Consider the following 25,291-nt stretch of genomic DNA (forward strand, 5'->3'; position numbering starts at 1 on the left):
CCTCTTTTTGAGCCAAAGCAAAGAATGGCTACAAATGGAATCAGGAATATATAGGAAGTTCTTATACTTCTCCCTTCTGCTCAATCCACTCCTGGCTTTGGCTCAAAAAACTGCAGTAAAATCTGCAACAAAAAAAGCTGCAATTCTGCCCCAAGGGAAAAAGCCCTGGCCCAGATGGCCTGCCGGTCTCTTATTACAAATGTTTTGCAGATGTGTTGGTGCCACATTTTTCCACTTTATGTAATTTTCTATTGTCTGGAGGTTCATTAGCTAAGCAAACGCAAGAAGCGCAGATTGTATTGATTCATAAGGAGGGGAGAGACAACACATTATGTAGCAATTACCGACCTATCTCACTCTTGAATGGTGACCTGAAATTATGGGCCAAAATTTTGGCTTTAAGATTGAGCACTCTAGTCCCCAAACTTGTTCATGCAGAGCAGTCCGGTTTTGTGAGAGGGCGGGAGGGGAGAGACAACTCAAGGAGACTTCTACATGCAATTCAACTTGCTAGACGTAAACAGATACCGCTTCTTCTACTTGGTATCGATGCAGAAAAAGCTTTTGACCGTGTTGACTGGAATTATATGAAATTGGCTTTACTGCAGTTTGGTATACCGGAGAACTTTGTTTCTGCCATTTTAACGCTATACTCTCAGCCACATGCCAGAGTCAGAGTTAATGGTCTAGTATCGAATTATTTTGACATTTCTAATGGAACCCGACAGGGCTGCCCTCTTTCACCTACATTATTTGTACTTACTCTTGAGACACTTCTTTGTGCAGTCCGCCAGTCCCCAGAAATCCGAGGTGTACCAGTAGGTTCTGACAGTTTCCAACTTGTTGCATTTGCAGATGATGTATTATTTTTGATCTCTAATCAGTCGGATGGGCTGAAGGCGTTAACGTCTCTTTTGAGTCGTTATAGTGAACTATCAGATTATAAAGTGAACTTTACGAAATCAGAAATCTTAAATATTACTCTCACTAAGGATCAGATTGCTAGAGCAAAAGTAAATTCTCCTTACAAGTGGTCTGAATCTTCCCTTAAGTATCTGGGAATATACCTGGCGCCCAAAGTTGAAGATCTTTTTGAGCTGAATTATACTCCTCTATTTAAGGATATCTTAAAGCTTCTTTCTCAATACGACCATCCATACATATCCTGGTTTGGACGTAAAAATGTTTTACAGACTTATATTATCCCTAAATTAGTGTATACCCTGAGAATGCTTCCGATTCAACTACCATTGACTTACCTGCGGAGACTGATTTCTGCCTTCCGACGTTTTGTCTGGAAGAATGGGACTGCGAGAATAGCGCTACACACCCTTATGCGGAAAAAGGAAGAGGGTGGCATAAAGTTCCCTGATGTACTTGCCCTATATAAAGCAAATTTACTTAACACTTGGAATGATCTAGCAGCTCCGGTAAAGGACTGCGGTTCCTGGAAATTAGTGTTGGAAACTTATGGTTCAGATGCGAAAGTGCATTTGTGGTTTCCAAAATATCTCATTCGCCATAGCATTGTCGATGACTACCTTCTTAAAGGCCCTTGCTCGATGTGGCAAGATGTTTCGGTGAAGCTCAATTTGTCTCCATCGAAAGCAACTCCTGCTGATCTAACTCCATTTTTGCTTCCGACACCCGATAGGTCATACAGAGACCTTTGGAGCGCATTGGAAGGGAGGAAGCTGGGAGATCTTTTCTCCCTGTCATCCCCGATTTCGAGAGAAACTCTTCAAGAGCTACTGCCACATTTGAAACTTACCTTTTTGCACTACGCACATTTTGTGAATACGCTTAACACTTTACCGAGTATTGCTAATTTATTCAGAGATTCCACACCGATTGAGAAAGCTTGTTTGTCGACATCAAAGTCCTTACGCACTTTGAAGATGTGTAAATTGTATTTAGATAGCCTAGTCGAGAAGGCCCCCCCTAGATATCTGTCTAACTGGGAAAATGAACTTGACATTACCCTATCTGAAGAGGAAAAATCATCCATTTTGTGCTACTCACATGGATTCTCTAGCTGTACAAGACTTCAGGAGATGCATTATAAATTGATTAGCCGTTGGTACAGGACGCCTAGTTGGCTTTACAGTAAACATTTAACAGATTCAGACCTTTGCTGGCGCTGTGGAACTACCACTGGAACTATGTCGCACATTTGGTACGACTGTGAGATAATAGCTCAATTTTGGCAGCAAATTCGAGATGTAATAACTGAGGTCACTAAACGTACGATTGAGCTGAGTCCTGCTCTGATTTGTCTCTCCCTTCCCTCAGCAGATGTGAAATTCTCACGTATGTCTCTGATCACACATTTAATTGAAATTGCTAAGTCTCTCATTCCGCTTTTTTGGCATCAGACTGACATCCCCTCCTTACAACAATTCCAGAACAAGGTAGACCTTGTCTCAAAATTTGAAGAATTGTCCAGCTGGGCCAATTTTACTCATCACAAATTTCTAAAGGTGTGGTCTCCTTGGTTGACCTATAGAGGTACAGTTATTGGTACAGACGTTATTCTGTGAATATTCATAATGTAACCTATCTCTTTGGTAGCTATTATTAAGGTATATCCGACCAACAGACTCTACTTATTAACTCTCATAAACTATACAGATCATTGCCTATACCACCCCTTCCTCCTTGTCCTTCCCTTATCCCTTACCATTTTGCTTTACCCCACTTTTTCTTGTTTCGTATGACTCATATGTTGTTTAGTCTTGCGAACACAAAACTACCATTTAATTGGAAGATTGCTCTTTATTTATATTTGTACTTTGCAATATATAGTGTTTATTTTACTTGCTTAATTTACATACTTGTTCTTGATTGTCTGTGGAATAAGATTTCAGTCAATGCTCTTCAATCTTTTTGTCATTGTATAACTTGTAAAATACCGAATAAAACTTGAATTTAAAAAAAAAAAAAAAAGCTGCAATTCTGCAACGTGGGGCCTTAGCCTTAAGTTATCTGAAGGTTCAGTGGCCTCCTGGGTGAGGTCAATTGCTCCCTCGTGGGCAACTGATGTCATCTAGGAAGCAAGAAGAGGCCACAAGATACCCAAGAAGGACCACTAAGCGCTACAGGTAGCCAGAAGGAGGTGAGAGAAGGTGAAGTGACTGTTTATTATTTTTCCACACCTCCCCACTTTCACATCACAATGAGATGAGTATAATAATAACACTTCCATTTTGTACCAGCAAGTTTAGTCCGAAACACAACTGGCCAGGGCACCTTTCATATATCTGAGCAACACATTTCATGAGGCTCACCCATCTCTACATGTAGCATTTATTCTTATTAACCTCAGTCGCAGAGAGAAAATTGTATTTGGATGGAACCTTTTGATGTTGCGATAAGGAACTTTTCTGTATCATTCAGGAGAAACAAAATTCCAGCATAAGGCATGATTTTCTTCACAACCTGATGGAGACCTAAACCCTTGAATTTCACTTTCTTGATGAGTGTTCTTATCTGGAGGTTCAGTGGCCAATGAAAAGAACAGAGGGGGCAGGCGACAGCCCTGTTGAGTTTCCTTGGCCAATGAAAAGCAATTGCACTTGACTGATTCAGCCGGAGAGTGATATACAATAGTAATTTTATCCAGTCATTAAACATCAGACCAAAGCCCAATACGCTCAACACTTCATAAAAAATGGCCACTCAACTCAACCAAAAGCCTTTGAAGTGTCACTAGAAAGCAGCAATCTGTTACCAAAATTATGTCTTATGTTTAATGATGCAGATTTATTTAGCATAAAAACAGATTGATTATAGTTAATAATTCTTTCAATAACAGACTGACATTTTTGCTAAGATCTTAACATGAGCATTCAATAGTGTTGTCCAATTGTAAGACCTACGGGGATAAGGTAGAGAAAAAATAAAGACTGCCAGTGCATTGTCTCCACTGGATAAACCTTATTACTAATACATATGCCGGTTCCCCGGAGTCCTGGTTATTATCTTTCGAGAGCAGCGTGCCAAAAGTCTTTTCACACTGACTACTCTGCTGATGCTCCCTGGATCTGTAATGCTGCAAGCCCACAGGGGATAGGCTTCATCCACATGACCGAGTGTGCAGGCCGAGGGGGTCAGATTTTTTAACAGAATACACTTGGATGACATTCGAGTATCATCCGAGTACCTTACATCCTCCATTGATATCAGTAGGGTGTTTTGTTCCATTTTCACGGAGCAGCAGAGAACATTCCCTATAAATATGAATGGAATAGAGCATCAGAACCCCCTGGAAGTGCCTTAGGCTGCTCGGTCGTGTACTTGAGGCCTTAATCAAGTAATAGAGAGAGGGATTCACAGAGCAATGAGCAAGGGAGGCAAAAGAACAAGACTTCGGGCCTTCCCCGCTACACCCTGCAAAGGTAACCATCAGGGTTCAGGGGGCCTACTTATATATTATATATTAATAGTAAGACTTTTCCAGGGTAGACAAGGTACTGGAAAGCTTTATTTTACTCCACATAATCTCTTTAATTGTTTTTTGGTCCCTTTCAGGGTTTGGGATTAAAGAATCATAGACTCTTTCATAGAGGTAGGAGGAGCACCTCTTTTGTAGGCTTCCTCCTAGGCCTTTTAGCAGATAAGGCAGTAAAAGCTCTTGTACAGCTCCATTGCTAATCCATCAGTAGCCTTGGTTTTACTTTTAGAAAAATAAGATAAAGTACCATCAGATTTTTCCAGGTTGAGGGTACATCAAGCTGAACCTTCAATAGTGGCTCAATTTTAGGTAACTCAGTGGATCAAAGGTAGATCATAATGTCAGATTCTCAGAGTCTTGACTCTAAGTATATCCTAATGGCACTTAGGTTTTGCTAGAGATCAAAACAACTAGCAGATATAGATACATGGAATGTAGGAGGCGCCTTCATCCTTCCTAATTTTATCAGGTACCTACATCCAAATTAGACAAAAAGGAGAGAAAAATTGAAGTATAAATAATTTGTACAAGGAGGGCTATGTGTCCAGCAACCATTGTGATTCCGGAAACTTACTTCAAATTACTTTCCTGGTCCTTGCCATAGTCACTGTTGGGACGGGCCGGGGCCTCCACTGTGCTGCACGGAGGACCCGACCCGATCTTTGTCCAGTGTCCGGATTACTGCTGGTTCCAGGGCTGTGGTAGGCCGAAGGACCCTGCTTGAGTGTGCGGGCCTGAGGCTATTTAGGCCTCATTTTGCCGCTGGTTATTCGTTTCCCTGCTGTATCAGCTCCCCTAGTGATGAGCATCTCCTGTTCCCTGTCTCCTGTCCTGCTACCTCCTGCCTGTTTCCCTGTACCTGGATTCCTGTGGATGTGTATGACCCGGCTTGCCTTACAGACCTCTCCTCCATGATCCTAACTTGGCACCTTCCTGACCTCCTGTGTATGACCTTTGGCTTCCACCTGACCTCCCTTTGGATCCTGTTTTGGCTACTCTGTTTACCTCCAGTGATTGACCGGCTTCCCTGACTACACTTCTGCCTCTGCCTTCTGCTACCACGTGACCTTCAGTTATCAACTCTGCTTGCTTGACCACAAATTTGTTCCTTGTGTATCTGCGTGACTCTCCTGGGTTAACCTCCTGCTCATCTGCGACTCCAGTCCATCCCTCACTTTTGGAATTCACTCTCAGGTTAGTGTCTGGGTCCATGTGGATCCTCCTACTTGGGGTTTGCTGGGTGTGCGTCGCTCTCTGGGCAGTTGCGGATGCAGGCCTTGGACTTTTACCAAGTCCAACTCCACCATCAGGATCTCTGGTGAAGAACTCCAAGGCCTTGTTCCACTCCAGTTAGGAGAGCGTAGCATACCCAGAACTGTTTTTGTCTGTTTTGGGGATTCTAGTCACCCAGGACTTAAAGAGTTATTTGTTGCATCAGGTTCTTAACAGTCACATGCAAAACTGCTTACTAGTGAATCAATCTTCCTATTGCCTTGTCAGGAAACTGGTCTCATACATTTTATTATTGGACTCATACAAGTTACATCCGACTCGCTGTATACCAGTTCTGTCGGGTATCTGTACTTTACTCACAACACATGGACATGTGATTACAAAAAGGGAACTCCGCTTCCACACTCCCTTCCAAATCACCTATCATGGGAGCATATATACGGCACGCAAAGTCTCACACGCCGTATACGTGCTACATCACGCGGCAGGTTACTCCGTGTGAACGCACCCTAAAGGACTCTCAGCTCTGCCCATTTCTTGGAGTCTCCAACCTGTGATGCCATAATTTTTCTCTGTTTCATATACCGCGCCCTGGCCATTCATGCCTTGAGACTGACCAGAAGTCGTGACGTCTAGGGTTGGCGACCACACGCAAACAATTTTGAATTAATGGTTGTCGGGACTTATTTGACCATTTGTATCCTGGCATGCACATTGGAATTATGATATAAACTGATGTGACCTCCTACTAAAACTATGATCACCAAAGTTAAAACATAAATAGATGCATCTCCTAAAATAATATACTATCTACATATTCCATCACCTGTATATATCCATGAGTATGAAGAATTTGTTGGATATACCGTAATTAGTGCCCCTTGCATTGATTGACAAAAGCCAACAGTTCCAAACCCTTAAGAGAGGGAAAAAAAGGAACATTTTCTATAGCCCCTGGCTGAGTTGTCCACCCACCCTATCCACCTCCTATAACTCTACCCCTAACATTTTTACCTTCTATACTTTAGCAGGAAATATTTTATCCTCCTCCAAGACAAAAAAAAGTTAAAAGCATCACACAAAAAACAAAAGCATTTGCTGCTCAGTGAAACAGAAATCATAATTAACTACCGTAGGCGTTGAGCCACGCCGCGGCGTCCAATGAATCATTAAAGAATAGGGTAGGCCATTTATACACAATTCTTAGCTTACTCAGATAATGCATTAATTACTCAAGTTTCCGTGACTGCCACTTTTTTTTCACAGCATTAAAACTAACTCTTTCATGATTCTCGGAAGACAAATGTATAATCCTCCCACACTTCAGACATATTGATAGGGAATTTAGATTGTGAGCTTTACTTGGGACAGAGTATAAGCAAGACAAAGAAATAAATCATTAGAAAAGACCACAACTGAAACCCTGGGCTCGTGGCTGCGAGGGGATGCTGTGGGCCCTTTCCACTTTAACCACTTCCGGACCGCTTATAGACTATTTACGTCCGGACAGTGGTTGCCTTGTTCTGACAGGATGTGCCGATACGTCCTGTCAGAACACAGCTATTGCACGAGATCATGCAGCTGCTGATACTGGGAGCCGGCTGTAACTTCAGCTGGAGCTCCCAGAGAGAAGACAGGGAGGGTTTATTACCTTCCCTGCCTTCTCGATTGCTGTGTGGCTACCCTCTGACCCGGTGGTCTCGTGATCTGCCGGTGAAGGTATCTTACCAGAGCTGCTGGGTCCTACAAGACCCAGATCAGCTTTATAAGGTGTATATACAATGTGCAGGCAGCTGGATTCCTCCTGTAGCTAAATAATAATAATATCAAGAAAAGTCCTTACCCAAAAACCGTCACTGACACCTCTGTGTAGTTCTTTTCATCATTACTGAGATGTGACACAGACTCTGCTAAGGCCTCTTTTCTTTAAGACTAGTTATATTTTGCCCCACCAGATGTATTGATTCTTCAAAATTCCCATTTTATGGAAGTACTACAGCTAAGGCAAAAATTGGCTGCTCATCTTAATGGGTTGTGATGTAGTCACAGCAACCCATATGCTTGTCATGAACCAATCCAAGGTAATCCAGGGCAGCTGCTAGTCCACATCATGGAGGCATTAACGGTAAACAATGGAATGGACCAGCCCAATCAAGTTATTTGGCAAGAGGGAACAGCACTCACTCGTGAGTACAACCAAAACTTCTTTATTGTGACAGGAATAGACACAACGCGTTTTCGGCCAGACTTGGCCCTTCTTCTAGTGCACATTCTTCCCATCATTTGGCCAACACTGGGAAGAATTTGCACTTGCAAAAGGACCAAGTTGGGCCTGAAATGGGTTGTGTGTATTGCAGTCACAATAAAGAAGTTTTGGTTGTACTCCCGGGTGAGTGCTGTTCCCTTTCACCAAATCACTTGATTGGGCTGGTCCATTCCATTGTCTACCGCAGAAATGTCAGGGGGAATCAGATTTAGAATTTGTACAAGAATTAGCCACCATAGTCGTGAGTTGGCCTCATGGGAGATAGACCCCTGCCGTTTCCTCATAATGGGAGTACTTACTCTCTGACCCTATTTTTCACACTATTATCATGTATTTTGTTGGTCACAGAGCCTGAATATCAATATTTTTTTCCAGGCAAATTTACTTGATTTCTTAGCAGCCCCCACATACAGAAGGTTTTTGTTTTCCATAAATAATTTAATTTCAGAAAACAACTGCAATATTTCTTTACATCCAATCTGAGTGATTTTGGTCTATACTTCATACACAAGCAGTCAGTTTACAATGAAGTGCTACGGGATCTGGTCTTTCTTAGTTATTATTTTTCGTTGATACACTATATTGCAAAGTTTGTTAGCGTCAACTGCACTATAGGTTTACGAAAAAAATGTAACTATACTTTGGTATGGTTTAGTGTTATCTTCATTTTTAATGTATCTACTATTAATATCTCTTTAGATCCCTTAGCAACACTTGGCATACCCATAGCTCATGATCAGGGGCATATTATTTGAGGTTGCAGAGGGTGCAGTCACATCGGAGCCCAGAAGCCTTAGGGGGCCTACAGTATAAGCACTGACATCAGTATTGAGATTGCAGCTTCCATCTGGCCCATAAGCCAAGGAGACCCACAGATTACCCTAACCACACTAAGGTGGATTAAACTCCTTAGCACCCATAACCATCACTATCAAGAATTCACTGTAGGTATGAGGTAGGGGGCCCGGACAAAAGATTGTATCGGGGTCCACAAGAATTTAGTTACATCACTGCTCATGATGTCACTAAGGAAGTGTGGAGAGGGCTCAGCAGCTGGGTGTAATATGCAGCAGACATCTGCTGCTAACAGCCATGATGGATGCAGGCACTGATCGCGGCTGTTAACCCTTTAGATGCCTCATTCAATAGCTTCCGAGGCACCCAAATAGGAACGGCAAATGGGTACCGTCATATTGGACCTGATTGCCACACACACTGGAACGTCATCGGTGGGTGGCAATCAGTTTGTCTTGCTAAGATTCTATTAAACGCTGCCATAGGCAGCCTGTAATATAGATGATGAATTTTACAATATACTTCAATACACTATATATATTGCGTATTGTATTATATTGTATGGAAATCAGACCTACTAGGGTTCAGGTAAAATAGCCTAATGGTGTTAAAACATAACAAAAAGTATAGAAATTTGGTATCGCTTGATATTGCTGTGATCGTATAGACCCACAGAATATGGGATAATGTGATAATTTTATTGTGCAATTGTATTTTTTTCTTCCAATTCTGCTCTATTCCGAATCCCAGCTTCTCAGTACAGTGTATGGAAGTAAAATGGTAGCACTATGAAGTACAATTTGTCCTGCAAAACAATTAGCCCTCATAAGACTCTGTGAGCCAAAAAGCAAAAAAGTTATAGCTTTTGCAGAGTGGAAAGGGAAAAAGCAAATCAGAAATCAGAAAATTGATGTGGCTTAAGGGGTTAATCCAGGAAAGGAAAATGTTTTGAATAATGTGAGGCGCTGGATATTTCATTCTGTACCTTTTGGCCTCTTAGATTCTTGTCTATATGGACAAGATAAGTCTAAACTTTCAGCTCTGTGATACATTTTCCCTTTCTAGTTAGAGTTGTAATGATAAGCCTATACGCTATGACTGTGGACAGCACTGACAGCTCTTGTCTGCTCCATGAAGCGACAGCTCCAAGAATTTGTCAGATTGTTTCCTTATTTCGTATTGGACTCTCCTCTACTGTCAAATGAAGAACTGAAAAAATTACAATATTACCACATCATATTCTTACACTAGTCCTAAAAGGAGATAAAGAGAACCAAATGAAACAAGACAGTCAAAATTTTAGACCTGGTCTTTTACTTAGAAAAGAAAATGAACTAATATCAAGTATGTGTGAGTAGAAAAAGAATGTGAGCCTTTAGGTATAAGTGAGGGACCTGTTAAATTTAGAGAGCAGTGATCTATCAAAGTCTGATCTTCAGCTTCCCAACACATGTGTATCATGGCATGAACAAAGGAGATGTCTGAGGACCTCAGAAGAAGAGTTGTTGATGATCACGAGACTGGACAAGGTTACTACCAATTCACAGAAAGGTTCTACCAATTCAAAGTCAGACATAGTGTGTGCAAATGGAAGAAATCTAAGATCATTACCTTCCCCAGGAGTGGATGACCAACTAAGATCACACCAAGAACAAGGTCACAAAGGAGAAAATTTCTCACATTAGTGTTCATGAGTCTATCATCAGGAAGACATTGAACAACAATGGTGTGCTTGGGAAAGCACTTCTTTCCAAAAAGAATATTTTCTTACCAGAGATACACTAAAGCAGGGGTGAACCATGGGTTTCTGCCGTCTGAGACGGACGTCAGAAAGCCGCCCCCCCCCCCCCGCCCGGAGGAGGGGCGGAGCTGAAGGGGCAGAGCCAAGTGGAAGGGGCAGGGCCGATCTGGAGGGCAGGGCCTAATGGAGGGGGCGGGGCCGAGCGGACCTAGCGCCTTTAGCAGGCAGAGAGCAGACAGGGAGAGGACCTGCTCTCTGCCTGAGTGTGAGGGGCGGCCTGCCCAATCCACCGCTCAGTGACGGTGACCCTAAGCCAGTCCAGGACAGCTTGTCCTGGACTGGCATAGGTCAGCAAAAATGCCACCCTCCCCGGGGCCCTGGCATAGCGCCGCCTGAAGCGGTCGCTTCAGGTCGCCTCATGGGAGGTGCGGCGCTGCACTAAAGACACTTATTGTCTCTCTGATTCATTCTCGCCTTGACTACTGTAACTCCTTACTAATCGGTCTTCCCCTCACTAAACTCTCCCCTCTACAGTCTATTCTGAATGCAGCGGCCAGGCTCATCTATCAGTCTAGACGCTACAGCGATGCCTCTGGTCTGTGCCAGTCGCTACATTGGCTGCCTATTCAATATAGAATAAAATATAAAGTTATCCCCCTCATCCACAAGGCTCTCCATAATGCCGCACCTCCATACATTTCCTCCCTTATCTCTGTCTACCGCCCAACTCGTGTTCTCCGCTCACTCAATGACCTAACACTTACATCCTCTATTATCAGAACCTCCCACACTCATATACAAGACTTCTCCCGAGCTGCACCACTTCTCTGGAATGTTCTACCCCAGACAATCAGATTAACTCCCAATTTCTACAGTTTCAAGTGAAGACTGAAGACACATCTATTCAGTCAGACCAATCACAGTTCCTAATGTAAACCCTTCTGTACCGTAATTAGAATCCCTCCCCAAAGTTTAACCCTCCTCTGTCCCCGCTCCGACATTACCCCACAGGACATGATGCCAGGTCAACTTCATTTGTCTACGCACAATCTGCATTTTAAAGGACACGACTAGTGACGGCTCATAAAATTTTATGTTTGTGTAATGATAGTAAACTCTATTACAAAATTGTCTGACCACTGTATAAGCAATGTCGCCCCTGCTACGTCTTGTGTCACCCCCTCTACCGCATAGATTGTAAGCTCTTGTGAGCAGGGCCCTCAGTCCCATTGTGTGAAGTGACTATTTCTTTATAATGTATCTTTTTATCTATACTTGAACCCTACAAATTGTACAGCGCTGCAGAATATGTTGGCGCTATATAAATAAACTGTATTCTTACTATTATTATTAATAATAATATTGCTGCCCATCAGTAGCGCTCGCCAAAGATCATCTGGACAAGCTAGAAGGCTAAATGGATGAGACCAAAATAGTATTTTTTGGATAAAATAAGAAGCATTATATATGCAGAACGGAAAACACTTCATTCTAACAAAAAAACCTCATAGTATCAGTGAAAGCAGAGGTTCACATACTTCTGCCACACACAGATATGATTATTGGGTCATTTTATTCTATAAATAAATTACCAAGTGTAATATTTTTGATTCATTTGCTTGATTTAAAAATGTTATCTTTATTTAGGACTTTTGTAACAATCTAATGTAGTTTTAGGTGAACTTTATGCAGAACGCTAGACAATTCTTACTAGGAACCACTTGAAGCATGTAAGCTGTAAACAAGCGAAAACACAATAATGTAAGAGGTCAAGTGCCAAATGAGAATTTCCAGCCGCCAGGCACTTGAATGCACTATGGTGGTCTCATTCAGTCTTAGTGAAAAGACTAGATGGACATTTTCTGATAAAATGTCAGCTACTTGAAGCTCCAGACGCAATATGCACGGGGTTACTAGGGGTTCAAACAGACTAAACGAAAAATATACAAGAGAATAGAATCAGGGGCACGGACATTGCTGGGTTATAAAAAGACATGAGCCCTAAGGAATAAGCTTCGCCCTCTGCTCCCCAAAATATATTACAGATAACATTGCTATAAAACAAATTTTAAAGCACATCAGTACACTGCCCCGGGATATTACTTTGTAATGAAAACTGTGCCTATGATAAATCATTCCTGCCCCTATATAATGTGCATATCACAAACATTAATGCATATATAATAGCATATCTCCAAATACTATAGTTATGTATACAAGTGACCCCATTACACATGAGCTAAATAATATCTCCATGATCTACAATATCTACTAAATGCCCAATACAAGATATAATATCACCATGCATTGACCATACAGTGGTCACATACCAGTTTCACTTCCTAATTACATCATGGAAGTCAGATTTGCATATTTTTCCCATGTTCCTTTGCACAGAAGAGCGCTCATGGCTTAATAAGACTCCACACACCTTAATGGTGGCTCTCTCCTTATGGAGTGACGATGTCCCCTCAACCCTGTCTAAGCCTCTCACCTCTACCAGATCAATCCTCTCTACGCCAAGCTGATGAGATGCAAATACATCGAAACAGCTGTCCTAGGCTAAGAAGACTGTATCTGGTATAATCCCAACATTATTGCAAACAAAGGCCTATGAGAAGGTCGGCATGATGTTAAAGGGAGCGCCCTCTATTGGATATCTTGACTGAGAATCTGTCTTCCTAATTACATCATGGAAGACAGACTTGCACCTTCTCAGTCAGCGCCCTCTATTGGTGTGCATACTTGAGGTACTGGCATCCTAATTACATCATGGAAGTCAGATTTGCATATTTTTCCCAGTTTCATATAGTTACTATAAGTATTATCATGATGTAAATAGACAGTAAGTGGATAAATATACAGGTATAGGTACCTAGTTCGCATTACCGTTATTGAATGTCTGTTGCTCTTATCCATAACAGGATAAGAACAATGGATGCTTTCTTCCATCATGTGTTCCTACTTTTCTGACAGAAGAAAAGTGTCCGTCATGTTTTTACATTATAGTCAATGGGATCGGAGTTATTGAGTCTAGATACAATCTGGTTTTCAATCCAGTGACTCCCAGGGGACATGTCTCATTAGAGTATTTCACTTTCTCTTTTCTTCTGCATCTGACCCAGATCGCGATATTGACTTCTTCTGATCATGTATTTGCTAACATATGATAATAGTATCCCTATTAGTTTTTAGTGCTCCCCACAGTAGTCGTTCCTAACTTAGACACAGAAATGGTGTCCCCTGTGTGCCGCCCCTTACACAGTAATAATGCTCCACACACAGTAAAAGGCACCACCACCCCACACAATTCTCACTATTGGTACCAGCTTCCCACCATTGTAATCATGTGACATTGGCATTGATCGTGTGACATTGGTTACTAGGAGGGGTGAAGGAACACCAATACTCTTCACTGTAGTAGCATAGATTGAACATTGTGCAGGATGGCACAAAGCAGTGATGTCACAGTGCCAGCCTGTGCAGAGGTCCGGTCCTGACATGCCATTGCCTGTGGGGCTACAGTGGAATATTACCTATAGGGTTGATGGTAGTAGAGGATACTGACAGCTCCCTGCTCTACCAATGCTAGGGCATACAGATACAAGTATCAAGTAGCAAACAAAGTTTTTGCCAAGGGTAGTGGAAACCTAGCCAGTACTCTTGTTGGAAGGAGTGCTGAGGGACTCTAGTCCTGATTCATAGTCATTGTAGTAGTAATAGTGGTTATACATATCAGTGATATTACTGTTCTATCTGTTCTTACATCAGAATCGTAAAGACCAGTTCAGATATTAAAAATAGCCAGTATGAAACATATAGATAGATAGATAGATAGATAGATAGATAGATAGATAGATATACTGTGTATATATACAGTCCTATGAAAAAGTTTGGGCACCCCTATTAATCTTAATCATTTTTAGTTCTAAATATTTTGGTGTTTGCAACAGCCATTTCAGTTTGATATATCTAATAACTGATGGACACAGTAATATTTCAGGATTGAAATGAGGTTTATTGTACTAACAGAAAATGTGCAATATGCATTAAACCAAAATTTGACCTGTGCAAAAGTATGGGCACCCTTATCATTTTATTGATTTGAATACTCCTAACTACTTTTTACTGACTTACTGAAGCACAAAATTGGTTTTGTAACCTCACTGAGCTTTGAATTTCATAGCCAGATGTATCCAATCATGAGAAAAGGTATTTAAGGTGGCCAATTGCAAGTTGTTCTCCTATTTGAATCTCCTCTGAAGAGTGGCATCATGGGCTACTCAAAACAACTCTCAAATGATCTGAAAACAAAGATTGTTCAACATAGTTGTTCAGGGGAAGGATACAAAAGTTGTCTCAGAGATTTAACTTCTCAGTTTCCACTGTGAGGAACATAGTAAGGAAATGGAAGACCACAGGGACAGTTCTTGTTAAGCCCAGAAGTGGCAGGCCAAGAAAAATATCAGAAAGGCAGAGAAGAAGAATGGTGAGAACAGTCAAGGACAATCCACAGACCACCTCCAAAGAGCTGCAGCATCATCTTGCTGCAGATGGTGTCACTGTGCATCGGTCAACTATACAGCGCACTTTGCACAAGGAGAAGCTGTATGGGAGAGTGATGAGAAAGAAGCCGTTTCTGCAAGCACACCACAAACAGAGTCGCCTGAGGTATGCAGAAGCACATTTGGACAAGCCAGCTTCATTTTGGAAGAAGTTCCTGTGGACTGATGAAACAAAGATTGAGTTGTTTGGTCATACAAAAAGGTGTTATGCATGGCGTCCAAAAAAAACAGCATTACAAGAAAAACACATGCTACCCACTGTAAAATTTGGTGGAGGTTCCATCATGCTTTGGGGCTGTGTGGCCAATGCCGGCATCGGGAATCTTGTTAAAGTTGAGGGTCGCATGGATTCCACTCAGTATCAGCAGATTCTTCAGAATAATGTTCAAGAATCAGTGACGAAGTTGAAGTTACGCCGGAGATGGATATTTCAGCAAGACAATGATCCAAAACACCGCTCCAAATCGACTCAGGAATTCATGCAGAGGAACAATTACAATGTTCTGGAATGGCCATCCCAGTCCCCAGACCTGAATATCATTGAACATCTGTGGGATGATCTGAAGCGGGCTGTCCATGGTCGGCCACCATCAAACTTAACTGAACTTGAATTGTTTTGTAAAGAGGAATGGTCCAAAATACCTTCATCCAGGATCCAGGAACTGATTAAAAGCTACAGGAGGTGACTAGAGGCTGTTATCTTTGCAAAAGGAGGATCTACTAAATATTAATGTCACTTTTCTGTTGAGGTGCCCATACTTTTGCACCAGTCAAATTTTGGTTTAATGCATATTGCACATTTTCTGTTAGTACAATAAACCTCATTTCAATCCTGAAATATTACTGTGTCCATCAGTTATTAGATATATCAAACTGAAATGGCTGTTGCAAACACCAAAATATTTAGAACAAAAAATGATTAAGATTAATAGGGGTGCCCAAACTTTTTCATAGGACTGTATATATATATATATATATATATATATATATATATATATATATATATATATACCGCCTGTGAATATAAAGACTGAAGAAATGGACAGAGCGTACAATGTGTCTGATTTTCCTGCATTCAGTCCGAGGATTCGATAATAGCTGTGCTTATCATTGGAGTCTTACAGACAGAGGTCGTGCTCTCTTTATTTTTGCAGTTTCCACAAACCACAAGAGGTCTGCGCTGCTATATAATTGAAAGACAGTTGTCCAAATAAATACAGTGCATATTGAAGGGTATTCTATTGTGTGTCCTTTAGATAATTTAGATAAAATGCTAGGTATAAAGTCAATATGCACTTTGGGGGTTATTTTAAAGGGAATGAGCGAACAGAAGCCTCCAAATACAATGTTATATTTCCTTAGTCATAGGAGCCTTATGAGATCATACAGGGTTTCTAATCTACCCAATGTACAGTAGTAGTGACAAGAAGGGGACAGATGAAATACAGAATCAGACTACACGTGACTTATTTGTAGTCTGTAACCAGGGACACATAGATGTCTGCCTAGGATCTTTATGGATAAGTAGAAGAATTTTAACAATATTTATTTATTTTTGCTAAGTTCATTATTTTTGTTTTATTAATATATGTATTCTTCAATTCATAATATCCCAGGTAGACTCCTATAACATAGTAGTATGATGCCACATTTGTGCCCCATGCACAGTATAATGCTATTTTAGTGCCCTCACACAGAATGAATTCCCCTATAGTGCCCCCAGTGGCATAACTAAACTCTTGTAGTCCCCAGTGAAAACAGTGAAAACTTTTACCAGGACCCCCTCCCATACTTGCGACTTCTGCATCATGTATAATTGTTGCAGTCAAGATACTTGAAAGAGATTCAACTATAGTACCCACAACTGCGGTTATCAAGAATATGGTGAGTGAGCAGCGCAGTGTCCAGCATGTAAACAGTACTGGGAGTTACATGTTCTGGTAGACATCTGATCTGCAGGGTCCTAACAGTCTAGGAGATGTAAGAGATTAGTGGGGGTCCAACACCCAGGACCCCTGCTGATCTGCCGTTGGAAGGGACCGTGGAGCTTTTGCAAGGGCTGTGACTGCTTCACTTTTTACATTGCACAGTATCTGTTTTATATTTTATGTATATATTTACCATGCAATGTAATTACAGCCTGTAATAATAGTGCATGACAGGTATAAAACAGACGGTGGTATGATGTAAATAGTAAAGGGGGCCCACACAGTATAATATCTTCTATAGAGACCCCCAAAGTATAATGCTCTACAGTGACCTCCACACAGTATAATATGCTTCACAGTATAATATGCTCCTTAGTGACCGCACACAGTATAATATGCTTCACAGTATAATGTGCTCCTTAGTGGGCACACAGTATAATATGCTCCTCACAGTGGCCCCACACAGTATAATATGCTCCGTAGTGGTTCACACAGTATAATAAGGTCCACAGTGGCCCCACACAGTATAATATGCTCCTCACAGTGGCCCCACACAGTATAATATGCTCCTTAGTGGTTCACACAGTATAATAAGGTCCACAGTGGCCCCACACAGTATAATTTGCTCCTCACAGTGACCCAAACAGTATAAAATGCTCCGAAGAGTCCTCCTTGAGCCTCTTCAGGAAAACCCACCGAAATTTGTTGAATATTCTTGAGTTTCATCACACTGGTCAGTTTTCACTCTATTATTATACATTGAGGGTGCCTCAGACTCCAGCAGCGCCGCATCTCCAATGAGGCGACCTGAAGCGACCTCTTCAGGCGGCGCTATGCCAGGGCCCCATGGAGGGCGGCATTTTTGCTTACTTAAACCAGTCCAGGACAAGCTGTCCTGGACTGGCTTAGCACCGAGCAGTGGATTGGGGAGGCTGCTGGAGCAGCCCCTCACGTTCAGGCAGAGAGCAGGTCCTCTCCCTGTCTGCTCTCTGCCTGCGAACGCCGCTAAGCCCCACCCCTTCGCTTAACCCCCACCCCCTTCGCTCCGTCACACCCCCTCCGCCACGCCCCCTCCTCCCGGGGGGGGGGGAGCTTTCTGTCATTCGCCTCGGGCGGCGAAAGGGGCAGGTTCACCCCTGGACCCCAGAGTATAATAATCGGAGGACCAGGAGAGGTGATGAAAAATAACACTTACACTCATCTTACCTTACCATTCCTGGGCATCCTCGCTCTATCGGGTTCTCTGCAGCATCTTATTTGGGACTCTTCTGGTCTGAGTTTGGACACACACCCCAGGTCACTGCTAGGGTCTGTGATTGGGTCTCAGCAGTCATGCAGAGTATGCTGACGTCATTAAACCAGCGTGCCCCGTGTCACTGCTGGGGCCCGATCACAGGTCCCAGCAGTGATCCTTGGGGCACGTGACCTTAGTCACAGGCCAGAAAAGCCCTAAAAGGTGGCCATACGGTGGCTCAGTGGTTAGCACTACAGCGTTGGGTCCTGGTGTTCGAATCCCACCAAGGGCAAAGTTGGCAGAGTTTGTATGTTCTCCCTGTGTTTGCATGGATTTCCATCCCATATTCCAAAAAAGACATACTGATAGGGAAAAATGTACATTGTGAGCTCTATGTGGGGCTCACAATCTACATTAAAAAAAAAAAAAAAAAAAAAAAAAAAAGCCCTAAAAAGGATGCTGGGAAGAAGCCCAGGAGAGGTGAATATACATATTTGTTATTTTTAATCACCGCCCCTGGGCAGGCTTCTATTGGAAATAATATTATGTACTGTATAGTGGTGGGAGAACCAGGCTTTCCCCGATTACTATCATGATGCTGCCTAGCCCCAGCCATCTCCAGCTGACGCTGGGTTCACACCAGTGTTCGGTACTCCGTTCTCAGGTTTCCGAAACCTGTCATGCCGAGTTCGGCCGTGAGTGCCAGTGAGCGTTTTATTTTATGCTCTCTGCGGCAAAAAAAATTTTTTTTTTAAACCGGACACAGAGTACTGCATGTTCGACTCTGTGTCCAGTTTAAAAAAAACGGTTTCGCCGCGGAGAGCATACAACGCTCACCGCCGCTCACGGCCGGACACTTTTCAAACCCATTCAAATGAATGGGTTTGAAAAGATGCCGGGAGGTTTCCGTCATAAAAAAAAACCACTTAGCCAAGGAAACCTGCAGAACGGACTCCCGGGCGCAGATGTGAACGAGCCCTTACACCCCCTGCAACCATGATCTTTACACCCCTTAGTGCCTGCACTGGAGGTGTATGAGACCTGTGCAAACTCCTTCCTACTATCTGTATAATGACACTGACAGCAGTAGAGAAAAGAACTGATCTCCTGACTGCTGTCCCTTTTACACTGATGTATTACAATAGCAGCAGCAGGGATCTGCAAACTTCTAATGTTCCCTGCTGCCTGCACTGCAGCGTAGACACTTTCAGGCTATTCATGTGTAGGCAGGATGGACAAGCGCTGATCCCTGCTGCCACTACTGTAATACATCTATGGGACAGCACTCAGAAGATCAGTCTCCTGACAGCTGTAAGAAGGCAGGGGTCTGTACATCTAGCAGCCCTGGTCCAGGTTTGGACCCTGGTCCACCAGTTGATATAGTGTCTTACAGAATTGCTGAAATGTGGTGTCAATGTTATGCTGTATAAAAAATAAGTGGATGCCAACAGTCCAGATACTCTAAGATAGTCCAAGATGTGAAATGTCTATCCAAGTATAACTTGTAGTGTATAAATGTCACGGAAGAAGAATTCAGAAAATAGGAAAGGACTTTCACGGCTCAGAATTCATGTCAAGTCAACATGTTGGAAAGCAAACCTTCATGAGTAGAGTCTCTCCAGAGTAATATGTCATAAAACACGGCTGGAGGTTAGAGCAATATAGAAAGTTAGTTGTTTAGCAACAAGACACTTTACTCCTATGTCAGCCATAAGACAAGGCAGGAGTCAGAGAGCAAGATTGTTTCCAAGGAACTATTCAAGGAAATAGGAAAGAAATCCAATATCATGTCAGAATAGCTCAGAGTTCATTCTGCTGAAACTTTGGTGACAAGACTGAATAATGTGCACAAAAGCTGCAAGGTGTTTACTGTCTTGACCATAAAGGTGCAGCTATAGGGGGTGCAAGGGTCGGAGTCGCTACCAAACCCTGGAACATAAGGGAGCCACAAAGGCCCCTCTGCCACATAAAGGATACCTCTATTCTAAATGGCACATAATAGGCAGGCTTTGCATTGGGGCTTCAAGTTACTGGGTGCAGGCAACGTGTTAGTTGTACGGTGCCTATATAACATATTGTATAGTGGAGAGATTTTTCCCGAATGTAAAGTGATTTGGCATTTGTATGTCTTCACATTTATGGATGATGTACTAATCTTCATATGACTGTAAATTGAGTTCATGACCTTGGCTAAGTAGGTTTTTCTAATGCAAGTCGCTCTGTCTTAAAGGGTTAATATTTTGCACCTGTCTACAGTAAATGGTCATGCGTGCTTGGTGCTGCTCCATTGAAAGTCTGGGGACTGACGGAGACAGCCGAATAAAGCGAATTTAGGATAGACGCAGTTTATCTAGTCTCAAGGAGTCAAAATCAGTACATGTAATAGTAATACTAACTAGTACAGAACTGGAGCAGGTAAGCAGTGCGTTGACATATTGTATAAGAATAAGCCCCACCATACGCTTCCCACAATGTATTCATTTGATCAGACTTTTAGGCAATAAAAAGTGGATTTTCCCTTTAAAATAGCCATAGACAATGAACCAATGGCACGATGGTGGAGCAACAAAGTATCTTTCCATCTTGATAAATTTCAATTGTAGCCAAACACTAGGGATGAGCAAACTGGTTCGGATCAAACCAGATTTGAACTCAAATTTTCCAAAAGTTTTGGGTTCGACCAGCCATGAACCCAAGTGAAATGTCGTCATGATGCTCAGCACGCTCCATGTGACCAGTGAGGTCCAATCACAGGACTCAGGGGTGACCCCAGAAGGCATGATCACACCCAGAAGGCCAGAAGAGGACACAGAGAGCACCAGACACCATCAAGAGGTCCAGAAGAGGTAAGAGAAGGTGAGTATAACTGTTTGCTATTTTTTTTACACCTCTCCTGGACCTCCATCTATTATAGCCTAGGAGACCCCGGAGTATAAAGATTTCTCTCCTGGTTCTATCCAAACCATCTAAACCTGAAACAAAATTAATCTTCAGAGTTTTCTAACAAAACTCTATATCAATCTGCTCACTAACATGCTGCCTACAGATTGGACGACATTTTCCATGTGGCAGGTTACCTTTAAATAGTATAGGGTCAATTCTCATATAAGAGCATAACCTGAAAGTATGCAGATGATGGCTCCAGTATCAGAATGCTCTGCATGACTGACTTCCCATGTCTATGACCGACCTTACATTGACTTTACCTTAATTTTCTATATTTCTGGCAGGAAAATCCAAAGATGCTTTTCTTTTAGCAGAACTTGGCTCTCTACGGGCACGGATGCAAATAAAACGGATCAATGATAACAGATATGAGTTCAACACAGGTTGTGAGGGGTTAATGAATATCCAGAAGAGGGAAAGAAGGGGGAGATGAGACTGATGGCATTGATAGGAGACACATTGTGTTTGCTTTGCATGAGCGGCTGGTGTGACTTGAGAGCAGGATAGAACACCATACATTGCTATTTTACAGGATAAAGTCTCACACTTAATGAATTCTACAAGATCCTCTGGATTATATAACAATGGATGACAGAACCAGGACAGAACAGAAGCGGCTTCATACACGGATGGCTGTCACACAAAGGGCATGTGGCTTATTTGTGACTGACAGCTGACTATGTAACAAGGCAATATACACTACATGAATATCACCACTGCTTATCTGTATGAAGAAGACCCAAACAGAAGACAGGACATTGTGGAGAAGATGCATACATATGGGGCAGCACTGGCAGCATGCACCTGTCATAGATATACTCAGGGTATATATATATATATATATATATATATATATATATATATATGGATGATCGCTGGTTAAGTAAGGTATAAATACATACAAATGTGTCTTATATACTCACACATAGAACTAACAAATGTAGCAGAGCTGAATTGTATCCTACTGAATTATTCAAAAGAACTGAATTGCTGCTCAATCATGAGACACGTGATAACAACAAGGGCCGGACCAAGCTAAAAACTGCTACAAAGATAGATATATAGACAGATGGACAGGTAGATATGAGATAGATAAGGATACAGTTAAAGAAGTTGTGTAGTTAGGTATAAGAAGATGTATAGAAATATAGTATGGTGTCGATATCTGGATAGTAAGATCTATATCTAGAAAGAAGAAACATCTGTCTACAATGTCTATCTATAGATCTATCTATCTATCTATCTATCTATCTATCTATATATCTATATATCTGTCTATCTGTATTTGTAAAGTGATATGTAATATGTTGGCACTATATAAATAAAGTTTACTATTATTAATATTTTTATTATTATCATCTATCATATCTATTAATGTAAACTTCTTGAACTGTATTCCAACTTATTATTCACTTCATGTTCTATTCTATCTATCTATCTATCTATCTATCTATCTATCTATCTATCTATCTATCTACATTGATAACAAGGATAATAATTATTGTTTATGCCTTAGTATATAGTATGTTTATCTGCGGCTGACCACATGAGATTCTGTAGACAACAATATGGCTAGAGATCACATGTCCTCTGCACATGGAGAATACTGTATGGTTCTCCAGAGCCCCAGCTTCACATATATCTGAAATGTAAGACTCACACGGTGCAATCCATGTTTTACTGCAGATGAGAGACTAAGATGATGTACAAAGAGAAACTTTTTGTTGGTATGCAGATGTACAGATAAATGATAAAATACAACATATGTAGACAGATAATAGAAAGATATAACATAGAACGAAAGATAGTCCGATGCGTAGATAGATACATAGATAGATAGATGATAGATAGATAGATAGATAGATAGATAGATATGAGATTGATAGATAGATAGATAGATAGATAGATAGATAGATGATAGATAGATAGATAGATATGAGATAGATAGATAGATAGATAGATAGATAGATAGATAGGAGATAGATAGATAGATAGATAGATAGATAGATAGATAACAAGTGAATAATGAGTAGGAATACAGTTAGATGGATATGAAAGATAATTAGATAGATAGATGAATGACAGATAGATGATAGGTAGATAGATAGATAGATAGATAGATAGATAGATAGATAGATAGATAGGAGATAGATAGATGACAGATAAATGATAGATATTAGGAGATATATGCTATGCATACAGAAGAGATGGTAGTAAGATCTATAGGTAGATATAACAACCATTCTATAGTATGTTATATCTTTCTATCTCTTTATATCTTATTATCCATCTTTACTTCTGCATACAAACAAAAACTTTCTCTTTCTCCAGCACTTTTGAGCTCTCACGTGCAGTATAACACAGATAACACCATGTGAGCCTTACATGTGAAGCAGGATGTCTGGAGACCATCCAGTCTCCTCCATGTTCAGAGGACATGTGATCTCTAGCCATATTGTTGTCTACACAGTCTCATGTGGTCAGCTGCAGATACACAAAAGCTATGTACTGAACCATGGCCAATATTTATTATCCTTGCTTTCATAAAGAGGTTCTGCAGTAGCTGATGTGTCTACATATGATTTGTTTCTATGTATACAGAAGATGAGAGGAAGAGTTCATCCTCATGATCCTATTTGTTTCTGTTCCTAAGACAAACCATTCATGTATTTAGATCTAAGACAATACTACTTATGCTGAATATTTAATCCAAGTCTATGTGACTGTAATGACTAAACCATTCCAAGGTGCTTGCGCATAATGTACAGTCCAGGTTAACAGGAGATAACACTTTGCAAGCTCATTCTGTATGGTGAGTCCAGCAGACCATTACATTGTGTTTGTATCTATACAATATGCAAGGCTGGAGGAAGGATTTGTATAAAAAGTGCTGCTTAAGCTCTATCAGAGATACATACACTGTGCATGCTGACTTATCATTCCTGAACACATTTCTGGTCATTATAACCAGGCTCTTACCTCCCAGCCATTCAGATGAGATGTTCTGCAGCAAAGTGAACGGGATGCAAAAGAAAGTTACCAACAAGTCACTGCAAGCCAATGAGCAGATAAAGATGTTTGTAGCTGTCCTCATTGCCTTCTTCCTGATGATAATATATACCACAAGACTGTTGCCAAACAGTGCCAGGACAAAGATGATAATGTACAAGATGAGGAATACCACCTTGGCACTGAGGGGCAGCTCTGGGATGTAAACCAAGGGTTTGAGCCCATAAGCTGCAATGAACTCCAGTCTGCTCATGTTGTGTTCCTTTAGCAGCTGGTTGAAGGCTTCAGGAGTTATGTTCAGTCTTCTGTCCATGGTGCTGAAGAAGTCAACTCTGCTCAAGAAGGGTCCACCTGCCCAGTAAAGCAATCTCACATGGTGGTCCCTGAGTCCATGTCACTAAAGTGTAGATGCATAGCAGTAAATGCTGTAAAAGTTTCAACTGCATAATAACTCTGTATCTCCAGCCATCAATTTGCTGTCTTTCAGTACTCCAAGTGGTCCATGAAGAAGACACTTTCTTTATAGATCTCTCCCAGTGGTCTGGCTTAGCTGACTCTTTTCCATAGTGATGGATTGCATGTCTTGTATAGGTCACCCTTGTACCTGTGCCTCCTCTCCCTCCTCCTCCTCCTCCTCCTCCTCCTCAGGACTCCTTCTACTCCTCTTTGCTAGTAACAGCCCCTGAAGCCTCTGGTGTGCACTGCCCTGCTTGCTGTCAGAAGGAGGACTGTCTGCTTACTGCATTGCTGTTTACAGTAGAAGACACAATGGGATCCTATTTGCTGGCAGAGTAATTGCAAGTCAGTGATCAGAGCCCTGGCTTCTTACACCAGAGGTCTTATATATTCATTGCTGGAGGTATGTGTGACTGAAGAGGGAGCAGACAGCTTAGCATCAGGGTGAAGAAAGCGATGAAAGACAACTCACTTCATATGTTATGGCATATAATCCCTGGATACTTTATAATTTCCCTGGAAACAGAACATATAGCATAGCATTTATGGAGAAGAAAACTTTAACCCCTCTGCAGTTACAAAAATGCTGGAAGATTATGGGGCAACACGGTGGCTCAGTGGTTAGCACTGCAGTGCTGGAGTCCTGGGTTCAAAGGAGTTTGTAT

General features: G+C 41.6%; 1 protein-coding gene across 1 annotated transcript in view; it reads right to left on the bottom strand.

Moving 5' to 3' along the window:
* The window catches only part of LOC142202745 (pyroglutamylated RF-amide peptide receptor-like), a 124,637-nt gene extending 99,839 nt beyond the window's left edge, over positions 1 to 24,798 (bottom strand). Inside the window, exon 1 of the mRNA XM_075273043.1 lies at positions 24,141 to 24,798. Within this exon, the coding sequence (XP_075129144.1) occupies positions 24,141 to 24,483 (343 nt within the window). The 5' untranslated portion in view covers positions 24,484 to 24,798. The remainder of the gene's footprint in view (positions 1 to 24,140) is intronic.
* Between the last annotated feature and the right edge of the window lie 493 nt (positions 24,799 to 25,291).

This window comes from Leptodactylus fuscus, chromosome 5, assembly GCF_031893055.1.
Source record: "Leptodactylus fuscus isolate aLepFus1 chromosome 5, aLepFus1.hap2, whole genome shotgun sequence".
Taxonomy (NCBI): Eukaryota; Metazoa; Chordata; class Amphibia; order Anura; family Leptodactylidae; genus Leptodactylus; species Leptodactylus fuscus.